Here is a 16464-nt window from a genome sequence, read left to right on the forward strand (position 1 = left end):
ATGTATTTTTTTTTATTTTCTCCTTAGCTCCAGAATACATGCTTTGTCTGCAGAATGGAAAGTTTGATCATGCTGACAGAATGTTCAACAGGTTTGTTTGCATTTTGTCTATAACTAGTTTGGGTTTGTTTTCAAACGTGTGTCACAGGAATGCAAAGCCTTACTTTTTCTTTTTAACAAGTATCTCATTGATATGTGTTATCTAGTCTTGCAGAAACTTGGAAAAACTGTTTGGATGGTGCAACAGATTTCAAAGAGGTAAATGACTGGAGAGTGATTCAAGTCCTTCTTGGTATCTGTGCTAAGCTTTCTGGTCTTGAATGTCTTCTGTTGGTTTGAGAGTTTTGAGGTGGGGCTAGGGTGTGTTTGGTTGTTTTTTTGGTTTGTTGTTTGGGATTTTTAGTTGTGTGAGGGGGTTTTGAGGCTGTTGACTGCATTGTTTGAATAGTTCTAATGTTTTTAACTAATTCCATATCTGCAATTCCATGATTGCTTGTCTGTGTCTGCTTTCTGACTTTTGGTTTAATAGAAGTGTAATTTTGCATTATTGGAATAAGTGGGAATTACCAGAGTGAATTAAGGCTGAAAAGATGCAATTTTATGTACACCTGCTGGAGTCTTTTAAGGATTTGGCTGTATTACAACAGTACATCTGGAGAATTTAAACTATAAAAGTTTAGTCTTAATTTTTTGAATCTTATAGAAACTAACTTGTAGAATATGTTGAGAATTATTAACTGTCAGGTAGTGGGTGCTGTTAAATACTGTTTCTTTGATAATAGGGTTTAATATAATGATACTTTTTTAAGAATGAGTCTATATATGATTAGCTATGGTGGTCTTTAAATAATTAACCTCTGAAACTTTTGTCATCATTCTAATTTTATTCTAGATTTTTGTCTTGACTCTTACCTAATGTCTTAAAAATGAGGCGATATCTATTCAATGAGAGTTCTGAAGATCCTCTTTAGATATTTTGGATTTGTCACAAATGTCACATGTTAATATTACATGTTAAAAAATATTCGTGCCATGCTGAATTTAGCACAGACAATTGGCTTGTAGTTAAGAAGCCTAAAAGTAGTTGTAAGGCTAATGGGAGGAAATTTCTAGCCTGGAAAAATTACTGCTCAACTTGAGGGCTTGACATACAAACTTGGATAACTTTCAGTTTTTGCTGACTGTATTCTACTGAAATGATCAAAGCTAAGTTTGTTTGTTGGGGTTTTTTGTTTGTTTGTTTGTTTGTTTCTCCTTCCAGCTGATTCCAGAATTTTATGAAAATGATTCTAGTTTTCTAGTAAACAGTTTGAAGTTGGACTTGGGGAAAAGGCAGGGTGGAAAGATGGTTGAAGATGTAGAGCTTCCACCTTGGGCATCAGGTAATAATGGTCAAACTTTTTGTATTATGAAAGAGTTCAAGATTATCTAGATTCCTGGGATGGTGGTACTTTTCTCAAAAATATCCGTTCGGTTTTCTCCTGAAGGATTTTTTTGCTTTAAAACATGTACATAAGTAATAGTTGCATTTAATTTTTGTAGTAAATCTACATTTGGCAGTGGTGTGTTGGGGGTGGGTTTTTTGTGGTTTTTTTTTTGTCTAGCTGATTTTTCAAGCAGGAAAATGAGTAGAGATTGTATAGCAATACTAAATGGACTATCTTCTCCCTTAATTAACCTTTCTCTTGCCAGGTCCTGATGACTTTCTCCAGAAAAGCCAAGAGGCTTTAGAGAGTCAGTATGTTTCAGAACATCTTCATGAATGGATTGACATAATATTTGGTTATAAGCAGAAAGGAAGTGAAGCAGTTGCAGCTCACAATGGTAAATACACACTTTATAGAAATAGCGAGGAAAAAAGGATGCTTTTATTAGACAGGAATGGTAAATAACAGCGTATCTCTAATGCCTGCTTTGTTCTGAGAGTTCATAACTGCACTTTGCTTGGTCTGTAAAGGAATTGCAGTTCTTCATTGCTGGAAATAGTATTTTATCGAGTAAAACTCTATTACCTTATTACCTTCATGATAGTTTGCATCTTTGAAGATGTACGTAAGATATAGGCAGGTAGATTCTACAGAATCAATGTTATTTGCTTGCACAGCACTGCGTGGCAATTGGGAATTAGTGTTTCCCAGTTGAAAATGGAGGTCTGTAGGGTCTTTGCACCAACATGTATTTAATTTTCCTACACTTTAATTGCAGCATGAGAATTTCAGTGCAGTGTTTTGCCCTCCTAAGAGAATTGGCAAGGGAAAGGGGTTAATGGGCTGTAGCTCTTCAGGAGTAAGAATGAAGGAAAAAGTCTCTGGGTGACAAGTTTTCTCCTTGTGTATATCTATACTGCTGTGGTAGTATATATACTTTTTACGGTACATGTGGAAGGTTTCACTGTTTGCAGTCTTATTCTGAGCATGTGTGTATCCATTGTAAATGCTTACAGAAAGGGATTTTATTATGTGATTGCCATGTAGATGTGTTAATTTATCTAGGGCTAATAGTAATAACAATGATTAGCTTGTTCAATAGTCTGATATTTACTTGCGTATGTTGCTACCCAATAAGGAAATGTCCACTTGGTAAAGGAAGATTAACAGATCACATTTTTAGGGTGTTTACTCAAGAAACCCTGATCCTTTTGAAGGATTGCAAGTAACAGACAATGTTGAGATAGTCTGCACTTAATAAGATAGACTAAGTTTAAAAAGAAAACCTTCCAGCAAAAGTGAAGAGGGAAGGAATAAGCAGCTCTTGATTTTGCTAGTCAGGGCTTTGTACTTCTAGGGTAAGATAATGTGATTTATTTTGTCACCTGAGTTTCTTATTTGTGTTTTTTACTCTTCTCTTGTTGTTGTTGGGTTGGGTTTTTTTATATGGTTCCCCACATATCCTTAAATCATAAGGCTATATTTTAGGTTTGCAGGGTTTGGCATCCAATCATACTGTGACCATAAGTGTCAATTACAATGTGCCAATGTGCTTTGAATTTGGTAAAATGACATTTAAATTGGGGCACCTATATCTTTTCCTCTCAAATGAGAGCACTTTTTATGCACAATGTGCTACTTCTGCTGCAATGTGAATTGCAGACACTTGAGTAGATAAGAGAGATAAAAGAAATCTGTGCATGAGTGAACTTATATCAAAAGATTAAATATTCTCCTGCAGAGACACTGAAGTAATTCACGGTGTAACCGCTATCCTCAAAGCAAATAAACAGGTGAATGGGCAGATATTTATGATCTTTCTTTATTACGTTGTTACCTGTCTTTATTACATTGTTACTTGTCTAGAAAATAACCAGAGATCCAGTTGCGCAACTGTGTCCTTTTTTTATTTTAATTTCTTCATTGTGGATGTGTGGGGGTTGGGTATGTAATAAAGCTTCCTTTATGAAGGAAGTTTCATTGAAACTTTCTCTGAGTCTTTTAGAAATCCTAAACTTTTTTTCAGGTAAGAAACCCAGGATTAAAGCAAAAGACCTCAAACTGTATAGCCTGCTGAAATAGCTTAGTTGGTTAAATATAACCCAGCTGAGTGAAAAATACAACTTTTTTTATACTAGACATGCAAGACAAAGAAAATGAGCCTCATATATCTACATTGTACAAATAAACTTCTTTTTTTTTCCCCCCAGTGTTTCACCCATTAACTTATGAAGGAGGAGTGGACTTAAACAGGTAATTGACAAACATCAGAATGTCTTTGTTTGAAGCAGTTTCCTAAATTTCTCAGTATCCCAACGGGTTCTCTGCTGGCTGTAAAAGTGATCTGTACGTGAATGGTGTAGCTCTTCCATTTGATGCTCCCAAGTATGCAGAGAACCAGTACCAGGTTCTCAGTTTTAGCGTACAGTGAAAGATTGTTACCTGAACATTTCTTTAGTCTGGGTATTGTGAAATTGCTTGATTTTCTTTTTTTTTAAATTGATGAGTATATTGTCATTGTACATTAAAAAAGTTATGAAGCTGTCATGTGACTGTCACATCTGTGGTAAATCAGTTCTGTAAGAATTTGCGATGGCCTGTAGTGCTGTAGTAACTGCACACGTAGGCCTGTGCCTTCAGGGGAGGGAATGAGAAGAAAAAAAAGCACTTGGCTACTTGGCTTAATTAAATACCTTGTTTTTGTAAAGTATTATGGACCCCAATGAAAAAGTAGCTCTGCTGACACAAATCTTGGAGTTTGGACAGACGCCAAAACAGTTGTTTACATCTCCTCATCCTCGAAGGATAATACCGAAATCGAAAAGCTTGTCTCGAACATCTAGTCACAATGTTTCCATAACTGAGTCTCCAGGTAAATGTTTAATGGATAAACTGACGATGTAATGCATTTGTAATTTCGAGAAGTTCTGTATCTTTTTCCCACAGGATCTCATTATACAACTCTCTTGGCCACTTTCCCTGTAAGCCAACTGAAAATAAATCCATTAACTAACTGTTAAAGAAAAACCGACAAGACCCATTTCAAATTTGAAATTGTAGGCATTGTCCTGCACTTTTTGCCTTCTGTTCCAGTGATCTCCTCTGGGACTGCTCAGCCTCTGCTTTTGAAGCTGTGGGAGGGCTCTCATACCTGGCCTTCCATGACACTTCAAAATCAAGGTGATGTGACAGCAGCTTCAGTGACCATATCTGCAGGCATTCTCATACTTGTTTGGGTTTTGAACAGGGATGTCTTTGGGATGATTGATTGGCTTGGTCTAAATAATCTTAACAATTTAAATTAAGCATCTGAATTTTTTTCCCTTTCTGTGGCTTGAATGAAAATCTGAAAAAGAAATTACTTTATCTCCCCTACATACTAGAGGGACAACATTGATCAAGGAACTTTCTTCATGATATAGATATAGAGATATATATGGAGAGGGTCCAGAGAAGGGCCACAAATATGATCCAAGGACTGGGAAGCTGCCATATGAGGAAAGGCTGAGATAGCTGGGTTTGCTGAAAAAAAGAATGCTTAGTGGAGACCTCATTGCCATGTTCCACTATAGAAAGAGTGGCTACAAGGCAAGTGGAGTCTCCCTTCTTACAACAATTCACATGGAAAAGAAGAGGGGTAATAGGTACAAGTTACTCCCAGGGAGATTCCGACTGGACACAAGGGAAATTTTTCACAGTGAGAACAATCAGCCATTGGAATAATCTCTGCAGGGAAGCGGTGGATTCCCCAACACCGGACACTTCTAAGATTCAACTGGACAGAGTGTTGGGCTGTCTTGTCTAGTCTGTGCTTCTGCTGAGAAAGGTTGGGCTACATGATCCTCGAGATCCATTCCAGCTTGGTACTCTGATTCTGTGATATGTAATGCCACCACAGGCTTCTGTTCAATGCGAAACACGGCCTCTTAGTTTCAGAAAAGTGGTCTGTGGGTCCTGGTCATACGTTTAGTGGTCTGCCATAAATTGGACTGAATCTTCAGCCCGGGTATCACATGGAAAGGTTCTTGGTATTTTTCAGTTGATCGTCTTCAATTCACTTACCTTTTGATGTCTTTCATTTTTAAGCAGAGAAGTGAGGATGGCTGTTACTTAGCTTGGCAGCCTGAAGCATCCAAATGGCAAAAGTGGCTTTGAAAGTTGTATATGGTGATAATAACATTCATGTATGTTAAATACATGTGGTGATATGCTACCTAGGTCATTAATTCACAGATCAACAGTTCCTGCTAGGTTTGGCCTTTCTATAGTAATTGACATCTAATTGCCTCAGTTTTGTGGTATTTTTTTTATCCTGTAAGTTTTGCAACAGTAGAGCAAAATGAAGTTGTGACATTCCTAACAGAACGTAACAGAATAATAAAAGCACATGATGTATTGTAGCAGTAGGTGGCTTTCCTGATATGTTTCCATTTGGAAAGCTCTTGACATCTCAGTGGAACACTTAAATTTTCTGCAGAAAAGTGGTTTGAGTTTTGATTTGGTTTTTCTTCCATTTTGGAAGTGGATTCTGTAAAGTCTCCACTTTAAAAGCCCTGCTTTTGGTGCTAAAATCATATTTTTGACTGTGTAAGCCTATGCATTCAGGAAGAGATTTGTAAAAAAAAAGTAAGTGATCTTGTCACTCTCTGCATTAGCCAAAAATTCTTATTCCTGGAGCTCTGCATGATCTCTGTACTCTTATATTTATGTTTGCAGCTTCAAGTACCTAGTTATTTGATATATACCTTTTTATTTTCTATTCATGATGGAACTTTATTGTGGCATTTTATTGCAGTTTTTCTGAATGAAGAATCATTTGAAGATTTGACAGAAGAAAGTATAACACTTGCTTGGAACAATATTGCCAAACTAAAATTAGCTGAGCAATATAAACTTCACAAAGAGTAGGTATTATTTCTTTTCACTCTCAAAGTTCTTCCATTTCATTGAGAGGGTGGGGATATCTGCTTGTCTATCTGAATGATGGGTTAGGGTTTAAGGTAAATACTTTTCTTTGTGAGAGAGCTCACTGATTTGATTACACAAGATGAATTTGAGTATATGATGGCTTATCAATCCAGAAAAGGTATTTATAAGCGTTGGTTTTTTTTTTGGTCTCTTACACATGTCTAGAGCTAAGTTAATTGTCATTTTAGTACCTGAAGCAGATATTGATTACCCTTCTCTAAAACTGTCATAGCAGCAGCCTGGATGTCCATTTATTTACTCGTTGGAACCCAAAGAGGACCTAGCTTCTTTTTCATCCCATTTGATTTGAAAGGTTAAACTCCTGAAGTTCAGCTACTGTACACCTCAAGCTGCTGCCATATGAGCAGCTTGCTAAGTCTTAAGCTGTGGGTTTTCGATGAATCCAGATACCAAACTACTGCTCTGATGGATTCCCAGGGAGCTGTGAGTCAGCAGGGGCATTTCAGGTGAACTTAGAAAATGCCTAACAATGAACAGCAGCTGTATTATAAAGAACAGATTTTTCCTTTGACCTCATCCATTGACCTTGGTTGGACTGGTAGGAAGATTTCTTACTACCCTGAGGGCAGCTACTTTCTTGGTGACTGTAACCCAATCTAGAAAAGAAACATTCTGTTGTCGAGAACACAGGGTAGTATTTGTAGTGAGAAAGGGCCTCTGTTACTGGGTTGTTAGGTTAGGGAAATCCTGATAACAGACTTGAATTTCAACTTCTGATTAATTTTTTATTTTTTTAATGAGAAAAAAATAGAAGCAGGTATATATAACAGGATTTTGGCTGTGCAGAAGGCTTTGTGCTTCTTAGCAACTAACTCCTTGAGGGAATCTGTATGCCTAAATTTTTAGACTATAGTTGCTTGGCCAGTGTCAAGTTTGAGGAGAAGAGACATACAAATTCTGATTCCTGGCACTTGAGGTATTCAGTATCTGCTCGTAGGCAGGTTCCTCTCTCCTTTTGTAGCTATTCCCAAATTGGGAAGACTGAAACTGTTTATCCTCTCACATGGGCTTGTCCTTTCTACTGGGGTAAAGTTCTTTAGAAACAACATGTGGAACCTGTACTGGTGTCTCACGTATAATATTATATAATATTTTTGTCTCTAGGTATGTAACACACCACTGTAATGCTTTTAATCTCCTTGAATGTCTTAGTTTTTACAGAGATCAAATAACAAATTTCAACGGTAGTCAATTTACAGTATGGTGGTTAAGTTTCGGGACCTGTGAAATCACTTATATGCTTACTTGTATTAAACAGGGCAGTTACTGGAATAGCAGTCACTTGCAACGGGTCTTCTGTTTTCACTACATCCCAGGGTAAGTAGTATTACAGAGATATTTGCTAGAACCTGAAGTTTAAATGCAGGTTGTAAGACTAAATAATGTTTTGTGAACAAAATAGCATAAAAATGTGAAATGCACTTAAGATTGAATCCCATTAATATCTTCAAAGAGACCAAAATGAAGACAACATTAAATGGAGTATTTCTGCAATCATTGAGTTCTAGGTTGTAGATTTTTTTGGTCATGAAAGGAGTGGCTCTAATCTTCTGCCAAGTACAAGATTCTTCTTTTCACTTCGTGTTCAATTGCTTTTTTACTTTTTCAGATAATTTCAGTACTTGTATGCAAAGGCTACTTCTGTTTTGGTTTTGGATTCTGACCTTTGCAATTCACCTACTGTAGAAATTAAGATAAATATATATTTCCTGTAATATAATAGCTGAAGTACGGAAAGTCGTTAAGTTTTAGGTCACTTCGACTCAAGGATTTCAATATTATCTATACCCAGGCTTGGAAAGGTGATAAGCTCTCCTGTTAGATACCAGGGTTCTCTTAGAGTTTGATGGGCACAGGGGACTCCATCTGCAACTGGTGCAAAACGAGCTAGTTCCAGGCTCAAATCACAAGTCATATAAAGAGTTTCTCAAAGAGTATGAGAAAACTATGCTGCTTTTCATAGTAAGATATTTGTATATTCAAACAAGAGCAAAATTACTAGCTTCTGTAACATAGAAGGCCTTTTATCTTCTATTTTGTCCAATATCCCCAGATTCAACTTTGAAGATGTTTTCCAAAGAATCAAAAACAATCCAGAGAAGCGTGTCCTTTTCAAACATGGTAAGTTGCTATCAAAATAAGACTGAGATCCTTTGGAATCTGCTGACAGCTACTCAGAGAAATGGCTCTTAGTGGACATCGATGCCCCTTTTCTTCTCCTGCCTCCTCAATTGTATTATGTGTGTGAATAATTTAGCAAAGTGAACTGAGAGTCTGTCAGGCCTCCAGGGAGACGAAGCGCATTCTGCGAACATGGGCAGGGAGGATTAAACAGGTGCTCTATACTTCTGTCCTAACTCTGTTCTGAGGGAAGGGCTTGTGGTAGGCAGAGAGAGTCTGGCAGGAGCAGAGGAGGCTTCCTGAACCCTGAAATTGCCGTTGGGACCGGACTCACAAAGCTTAGATTCCACCCTTGTCCCTTGCTGCTCCTGAGCTTTTGAAGGCTGTGAGTCAGCTGGCAGAGGAAAACCAAGCACAGGGAGTGGAATCTTTGCTGGGTGAGTCTGAGCCATCCTTCCTCAGTGAGCAGTGATCTCAGCAACCTCTGAACAACATTCTTCCCCTGCTTTTGAGACAGAAACTTGGAAAATGATGCTCTATGTGATTTTTCTTCTGTGCTTGAGCACTGTGGCCATCCCTGGGTCATAGAGATTCACTTCCATTTGTCATGCAGAGTCCTTTGCTGAGGCAAGGCACTAAGATATATCAGCCTTCTCATCGTCCTCGTCTCTAGGGAGAAAAAGAAGGCGAATGAGTTGCGCAGGCAGAAGCAGTAGCGTGCTCTAACAGGTCACTGTGTAAGTTGCAGCGTCAAGACCCTATGGCCAGCCGTGGCACATGCTAGCAGGTGAATTTAGGTACAGTAATTCCTAATGCTTTAGCCAAGGCAAACATAGGAGGGTCTCTTCTTGGGACTGCAGAAAGGGAGCTCTTTGACTCCTAGACCGAAAGTCAATTTTTCATGAGGAGGCCTTGTATACTTTTTTGTATATATTTTTTTTATTCTTCTCCTCTCTATAGTTTTAGTGCTGATTTGTTGCAGCAATGTTAGAAGCAGTAGTCTTTTAACAGTCCAGCAGCTTACTGGTTTTTTTAGAACGGATCTAAAACTTGACTAGTAGTGGTACTAGTAGCTGCACTGGACTGATTTTATTTATTTATTTATGTGTTTGTCCTTGCTGCTTCCAGTGATGGTAATGTAACTGAGCAGCTGTCTGTAACAAATGTGTCTTGTTGAGAAGAGTAGGAATTAGATTGTTAGGTTTGTTTGAAAGAGCTGAGCTGATATGTAGCTGTCATGGAGAAGAAACATCAAAAGAAACCTTCATTTTTAGTTTCTGTTAGCTGTTTGCATCTAGAATTGGCAGTAGCTTACACGATAACAAGCTGACCTAGTTTCTCCTGAGTGAGGAATTACATACCATGTCCTTGAAATACCAACATTTTGAAAGAGATCGTTAATTCTGTGTGTGTTTCTGAACTACAATGCTAACTTTCTGTTTACCAGAGATTAAGTATTCTTGCTGTTCAGTGTCCAACCTACAAGATTTTTCTTGATTAGTGTTCTTATAACAATTGTATGTTGTGTATGTAGAAGATTAAAATGTTGTTTGTTCTCCAAAAGCAGGTTAAAATACTTCTGAGGGTAACAAATTGAACACGACTTTTTTTTTTCCTTTTTTCTTCTTTTTTTCTTTTTTTACAGGCTTTGTCATCTTGTTTAATCTTACCAGGAGATACCACTGTCATAAGTTCTTCATGGGACAACCATATGTGTGTATTTGTTTCCTATTGACTTTATTGAATTACATTGAGTATCTTGATCATTTTGTTCATGATTTTATATAATGATACAGAAATTGTTAAAATGCAGCATCTGTATTTCTACATTTTTAGTAGATTTCTGTTGGAAGCTGTAGAAGCAAAGTTACTTTCATCTATTTAGAAAAAGACATCTAAGTATTCTGATGACATAATGCTTTTATAACCTTTTCCTGTTAGATATTTTTATTCAATTGCATTTGGAAGACGACAAGACGTCTTAATGGGACACGATGATGCAGTCAGTAAGATCTGTTGGCGTGATGGGCGTTTATATTCTGCTTCTTGGGATTCCACTGTGAAGGTCTGTGTACGGGCTTGTTGTACTTCCATCACTATGTATAGCTAGCACTTACTCAGCCAGCCACTTTGGAGTGCATCTAACTTGTACTAGAACAACATCTTGGCTAGTATCACACTAAGTTTATTTCTTGAATATCTTCTTCATTTAGCTTCTTAACTGTTTCAAAGCTCTTCAGCGTTACTTTAAAGCATTTTCATTCATTCTAACTGGCTCTAAATGTGGGGGTTTTGGAGGCAAACTGCTGGAGGAAATTGAATGTTTTGTGACCTTAACTGGGGATTCCGTTTGCTGAGTGAAATAGGCTTCTAAAATGTTCAAGTTTAATAGTTTTGTAGCTTATGTTCTTCAGCTAAGCGGACCAGGACATTGCTAATCTAAAGAGCATACCTGCAGTTACGTGGAAAGATAATTTAGAAGTTAGAGACAGGAAAGAATTTCCCAAAGGCTTCCGTAGTCTGGCTTTTTGGTAAGTATACATTTGGTGCAGTGATACACCCGTACCCTGGCAGGCTTCTGTCAGCTCTCTGGAGTCACCGTAGTTGTAGTTAGGATGTGGCTCTAATTAGGGTAAAGAAGCTCAGGTGCCGTTTGTTGTTGCTGTGTTCTGCCACGTCAGCAAGGTTCACAGTTAACACAAGCCGTGAGAATTCAGAACTGAAGAAACTCCTTCAGAGTTACACTAACACTTCCTTGAGCAAACTGAAATATCTGTGTTGTAGGTGTGGCGCTGTGTTCCCGGAGAGACCTTGAGCAATAAAAAACACCACTTTGAACTGCTGGCAGAGCTAGAACACGATGTTAGTGTAAGTATGTGGACGGAGAATCTCAGAATGTGAAAATTAATGGCTCATGAAAATCAAAGTCAAGATCTAGTGGTAAAGCACAAGGATCAGGGACTGAGGGGGGATGTTTTGATTTGTTGATGTGTCCTGCGCCAGTGTCCACTGCTGCCCTGGTTGAAAGCTCCGTTCCCGGGGACTAAAGCAACAGCATAAACAGAGGTTTCTTGGTTTGTCTTGCTGAGTTTTTATGCACAAAGTTCCAGAGGGGCAGGGAATACTGGGGCGTTTTTGTTTGCTGCTTTTCTTTTTTGAAAACAGTCTAGTATTTTTTCCATGTATTTTCATTGTTACAGCTTCTTCTCTAATATATCTTAACCAAAGGCAAGAGAATGAACAAGAATTCCTCTGAGTTGTTTTACCATGCTATAAATTAGAGAATTTCACTGTGAATATATAAACATGTGCGCAGTGCATCATAAATGTGTAACTGTAAACTTCTATTTATAGCTTCTATGCCACTCTAGTAGGGTATTTAGAATTGTTTTAAATATTCTTAACATTTTTTAACAGGTCACAACATAGACATTTACTGGAGGAGTTTTGTTAACATTTAAGAACTGTACCCAAGAGAACTGGAAACAACTGATGGTTAGAAAGTTCTTTAGAAGTAAAGAGTAATTTTATCATTTGCACTTAGGTCTTACATTTAGATGGAGAGTATGGGTACAAAAAGTAGTCTTAAGCATTAGTTTGCATTTCTGATTCTGAAAAAAAAAAACCCTAAACATTTTAAAATATCATCAAAGTGACCTATCTTTTTATAGGCAGGATTTTTAATAATTTAAGGATGTTGCAGAATTAAATGTAAAAGTTTTCTGTAAACAAAATATCATCTTACGGGCTTGCTTTGTGTGTATTTAACTTCCTAGGTAAATACAATCAACCTTAATGCTGCAAATACTATACTGGCATCTGGAACCAAAGAGGGTACCATTAGTGTTTGGGATGTTACTACAGAAACAGTGTTGCACCAGGTGCCCTGTCATTCTGGAACTGTGTTTGATGCCGCTTTTAGTCCTGGTATGTTGGATTTCAGTTTTATTAATATGCACTATTGGGAGTTTCAAAGGGAGTCTCATTCCTGATGTCTTGTACCCTTGTTACTGGAATTATTACTTTAAGGGGGATGGTGAGGTATGTTGGAATGACATGTGTCTCCATTGTAAACTATTTATTAATTGTACACAAGGTTGTACTTAGACTGGTCTAGACTCTAAACTAGTTTTGTTTATAATTGTTTGCCTACACACTTAATTTACAGTAAATTATCTATAAATAAGGCAATGTCACATTCAACATGCTGTATCGCAGACTGCTTTGGTAACTAGAACTGAATGTCTAAACAGGCATTTTTGTTGTTGTTTCCTGTGTTTCCTTTTCTCTTTTGTACAGACAGCAGACATCTGCTCAGCACAGGAGAGGACTGTTGTTTTAAAGTAATAGATGTACAAACTGGAATGCTCATATCTTCAGTAATCACTGATGAGCCACAGAGGTAATTCTGAGAACGTATGGATTATAAAGCTGTATGGCCAACTTAGTTAAATGTGGAGGTGCTTGCTTGGTGACAGCAGAATGGAAAAGGCAGTAATACCAACAACTTTGTTTTATTTACTTTGTAAAGTGCGAAGGCTGATAGTGTAGCCAGTTGTGTGCATCGTGATCAAGCTTTTCAAAGTGGGACAAAACCAAATGAGTATCTAACTAAATAACTAGTGGTTGTTGGGTTGTTTTTTTTCACAAACCAAAATTCATACAGTTCTTCATGGCGTGTCAGGTAGACAGATGGAATGTTTACTCAATTACTGGAGTAAAAACCTAGCAGCTGTACCTGGAATACACTTGTTGGTTTCTTGTGCGTGTGTATACATATTTTTTTTCTTGTTATTTCTCTGAAAGTCCTCTTTGCACTTCAAATGATTATTTCAGGAACCCATGAGACCACGTGGGTACCATACATGTGTGCAGCTGACTGCATCCTCTTCTGTTCTGGGAATATGTTTCATCTTTCTGCCAGGGGAAGGTCTAGCTGGGTCTAGGGTAGTTGGAGAAGCAAGTTTGAGTCATGACCCTTTAAAATAATTTGGGAATAACCTTTCTGGAAAGACTATGTTAAAGAGTAGAGTTTCCTTCAGTTTTGTACCTCCACTTTAAATTCTTATGACATAAGTCAGTTTGGAAATTTTTGCCTCTCATTATACAAAGGCTTGAAATGAACTGATTTCTGACTTACTTGCAGGTGCTTCAAATGGGATGGAAATACCATCTTATCAGGAAGTCAGTCTGGTGAATTACTCATTTGGGACCTTCTTGGAGGAAAAGTTATTGAAAGGATCAAAGGACATACAGGTATGTCTGAACTATTCCTATTCTCAAACTGAGTGGAAGATTCCTATTTTTCAGCTCTATTAGTATTGAAAAGCTTGAGTTATCTTGCTCCATTAGTGGGCTGTTCTTGATGTTAGCGTTATCTGGAATACCAGGACTAAAACTAGGTCCATGTGAGCCTCCTAGGAAATTAGATAACAATGGAGGAATATTGCTCTTTACAAGACTGACCAAAGGTAAATGACTTGGTATTTTTCTACTTCACAAAATAGCACGAAAGTCAACACTTTTATACTGCATAGCCCTAATAAAATGTATTGTCTGTCCAGACTGCGAGTCTAACACAAAATTACATAAAGTTCACTAGAGAAATTGTTCTGGATGGGGCTCTTTAAATGTCTTCAGTACATTAGCAACAAGGATGTGTGAAGCAGAGAAACTGTCTCAGTCTTGTTCACTTTTTAAGGCTGCCTTCAGGAACAGTTATTTCAAACTTCCCTACTACAACCTTTAGTCTGGAACTGGACCTATCTGTATCATCTTGTAGCTAGGGGAATCTTTAGAAGTGGGCTTTGAAGTACATGCTACGTGTAAATACACTTTTAAATGAGAAGTACAAATGGCAGAGTGAAAAGAAATCTCGCTTTCTAGCAAAACCTCCTCCCCTTATTCCCACAAATCCTTTTGTCAGTGTGCCATCTGCATCCTGCTCTGCAGCCAATCCCTCTGGTACCCAAAGTCAGCTGAGGCAACGTTGTGTGAGGTCATTACTGTGAATAAGAGCAGCCACCTACAAAAATTCTTCTTAGCATATATAGTGTCAATGTAATCCACACTAATGAGCAGATAATCCTAAACTCTCTTTAAAAATATCTATTCCATCATCCTGAGTACCAGTTTTACTTGCAATTGGATTTACTTGTTTGTTTGGGTGTTTTCCCCAGGTGCTGTAACGTCCATGTGGATGAGTGAACAGTGCAACAGTGTTATTACAGGAGGGGAAGACAAACAAATCATGTTCTGGAAACTGCAATACTAAGTGCCTTTCCCTCCAGACCTTTGAATGAACTCTAATTTTAAACCATACCTTTTAAAGGAACTTAACTGTGTGCAATGACGGCTGCTGAAGCTCCAACCTGATAGGAAGCTCTGTTCAACTACAACTTCCTATGTTACAGTGACTGTGCTGAGAGCTCTTAACTTCAGTGGTGTATGCATGTTTTTCATGGACTATCATCTGAAAATGCTTGTCTAAAACGATATCTGAGATGACATTAAAGACCTATTTTTCTGTAATTAAAGAGCTCTTAACTTGGAGTCATTGTGTGATTTGCACAGCATGCATCATCGCTTGCTGTTTGAACTGCTTTCAAAGCAGCAGCATTTGCATTCTTAGGAAGTCTTTAAGGATGCCTGCAGCTCAGTGCCATGTCTCATGACATAACATATGTACCTCTTGTATAGACATCCCGTCTTCCTAAAGAAGATGTACATAATGGTAAATATCTTCCTTGAACAGCAACGCAGCTGTTGTTCTGAGCAGTGGTCAGTCTTCTCCAGCAGCTAGTCTCCAAATGTGGCTATTTGCAAAGGCATAGAGAAGAATAAGAACATATTGTATATTGATTTTTTTTGTATTAAAAAGACAGCACTCACCCTGAAAGGAAGCCAAGCATAAAATTAATCCCCTAAGAGAAACCAGTTACACATACGTGCCATGTGTTGATAGAAGTCTTCCCTTAATAATGTACCTGAAGTTAGTCTTATGTTCTACTACTACTGCCTTTCATGACTTCTATTACTATCCTTCTCTTAATCTTTGCATGTTTTGTTTGGTGTTCTCAACCTTTTTTAACTCAGTCTTGGAGATGGAGTTTAAATACAGCATTTAAACAACTGTTTAAATGCTGTGTTTCTCGAATCCTATGTTGTGACAAAGGCTTACTTTCTTTGTAGGACTTACTTAAGGATATGATTTCCTGCAAGGAGCTGTTCTGAAGTTAAAGACTTGAAATAGTCTTTAAAGGGCTTATTACAGCAACAAGCATCTGCAGTTGGGATGTTGCCCCAAGATCAGTATCTGTTTCTCTGACCGTATTCTCTACTGCTGGTCTTAAGATGCCCTGTCAACGTGTCCAGCACCAGGATTCTTCTACATTACATTCAGTCCTTTGTCTGTAGCTATCCTGCCTTGGCTTTGACATTTAACACCTATTTCAGGGCACAGCTGTTTCTTTAGCATTGTAAAATTTTGTTTTATGGTCAGGGGCTGTTTTTTTTTTATTCCCTATTTTTTATTATGCTGGAGGTTGAACTTATTTTTCAGTAAGGTTAATGGCATGATGTTAAAAGTAAACTGGTGTTTCAGCTGTTACTCACTTGGCTTAGCAAATAAGTGAATTCTTATGTGATCAATGAGTGTGTGTGGGAAAGGCTTGTGTGGCAAAGATTAAGACCACAGGCATGCATGATATGGCTTCATCTGGTACAATGTATGGTGTCTGCCCTGTTTCTTCACCTTTCATTATATTTATTTTCCAAATATATAAAATCACGTTCTATACTTGCCTGAAAATGTCTTAGGTGACTTCTGGACTGTGTTAAAAGCTTTTTATGTGTTAAGTATGCCTATCATTGCTTTTTTACCTCCACACTCTTGTATTTTGTCCCTGGCCTGGAAAGCTTAGGTTTT

At 37.8% G+C, this 16464-nt stretch overlaps 1 protein-coding gene across 1 annotated transcript in view; it reads left to right on the plus strand.

Moving 5' to 3' along the window:
- Positions 1-15079, plus strand: part of NSMAF (neutral sphingomyelinase (N-SMase) activation associated factor) — a 30533-nt gene extending 15454 nt beyond the window's left edge. Inside the window, exons 16-31 of the mRNA XM_009877257.1 lie at positions 28-91; positions 207-258; positions 1262-1382; positions 1693-1824; positions 3638-3680; positions 4136-4299; positions 6223-6331; positions 7675-7733; positions 8470-8537; positions 10183-10250; positions 10479-10602; positions 11322-11405; positions 12314-12464; positions 12837-12939; positions 13684-13793; positions 14717-15079. Of these exons, the coding sequence (XP_009875559.1) occupies positions 28-91; positions 207-258; positions 1262-1382; positions 1693-1824; positions 3638-3680; positions 4136-4299; positions 6223-6331; positions 7675-7733; positions 8470-8537; positions 10183-10250; positions 10479-10602; positions 11322-11405; positions 12314-12464; positions 12837-12939; positions 13684-13793; positions 14717-14811 (1547 nt within the window). The 3' untranslated portion in view covers positions 14812-15079. The remainder of the gene's footprint in view (positions 1-27; positions 92-206; positions 259-1261; positions 1383-1692; positions 1825-3637; positions 3681-4135; positions 4300-6222; positions 6332-7674; positions 7734-8469; positions 8538-10182; positions 10251-10478; positions 10603-11321; positions 11406-12313; positions 12465-12836; positions 12940-13683; positions 13794-14716) is intronic.
- The last annotated feature ends 1385 nt before the right edge of the window (positions 15080-16464 follow it).

Source organism: Apaloderma vittatum, unplaced genomic scaffold (genome assembly GCF_000703405.1).
Source record: "Apaloderma vittatum isolate BGI_N311 unplaced genomic scaffold, ASM70340v1 scaffold18029, whole genome shotgun sequence".
In the NCBI taxonomy this organism is placed as follows: domain Eukaryota; kingdom Metazoa; phylum Chordata; class Aves; order Trogoniformes; family Trogonidae; genus Apaloderma; species Apaloderma vittatum.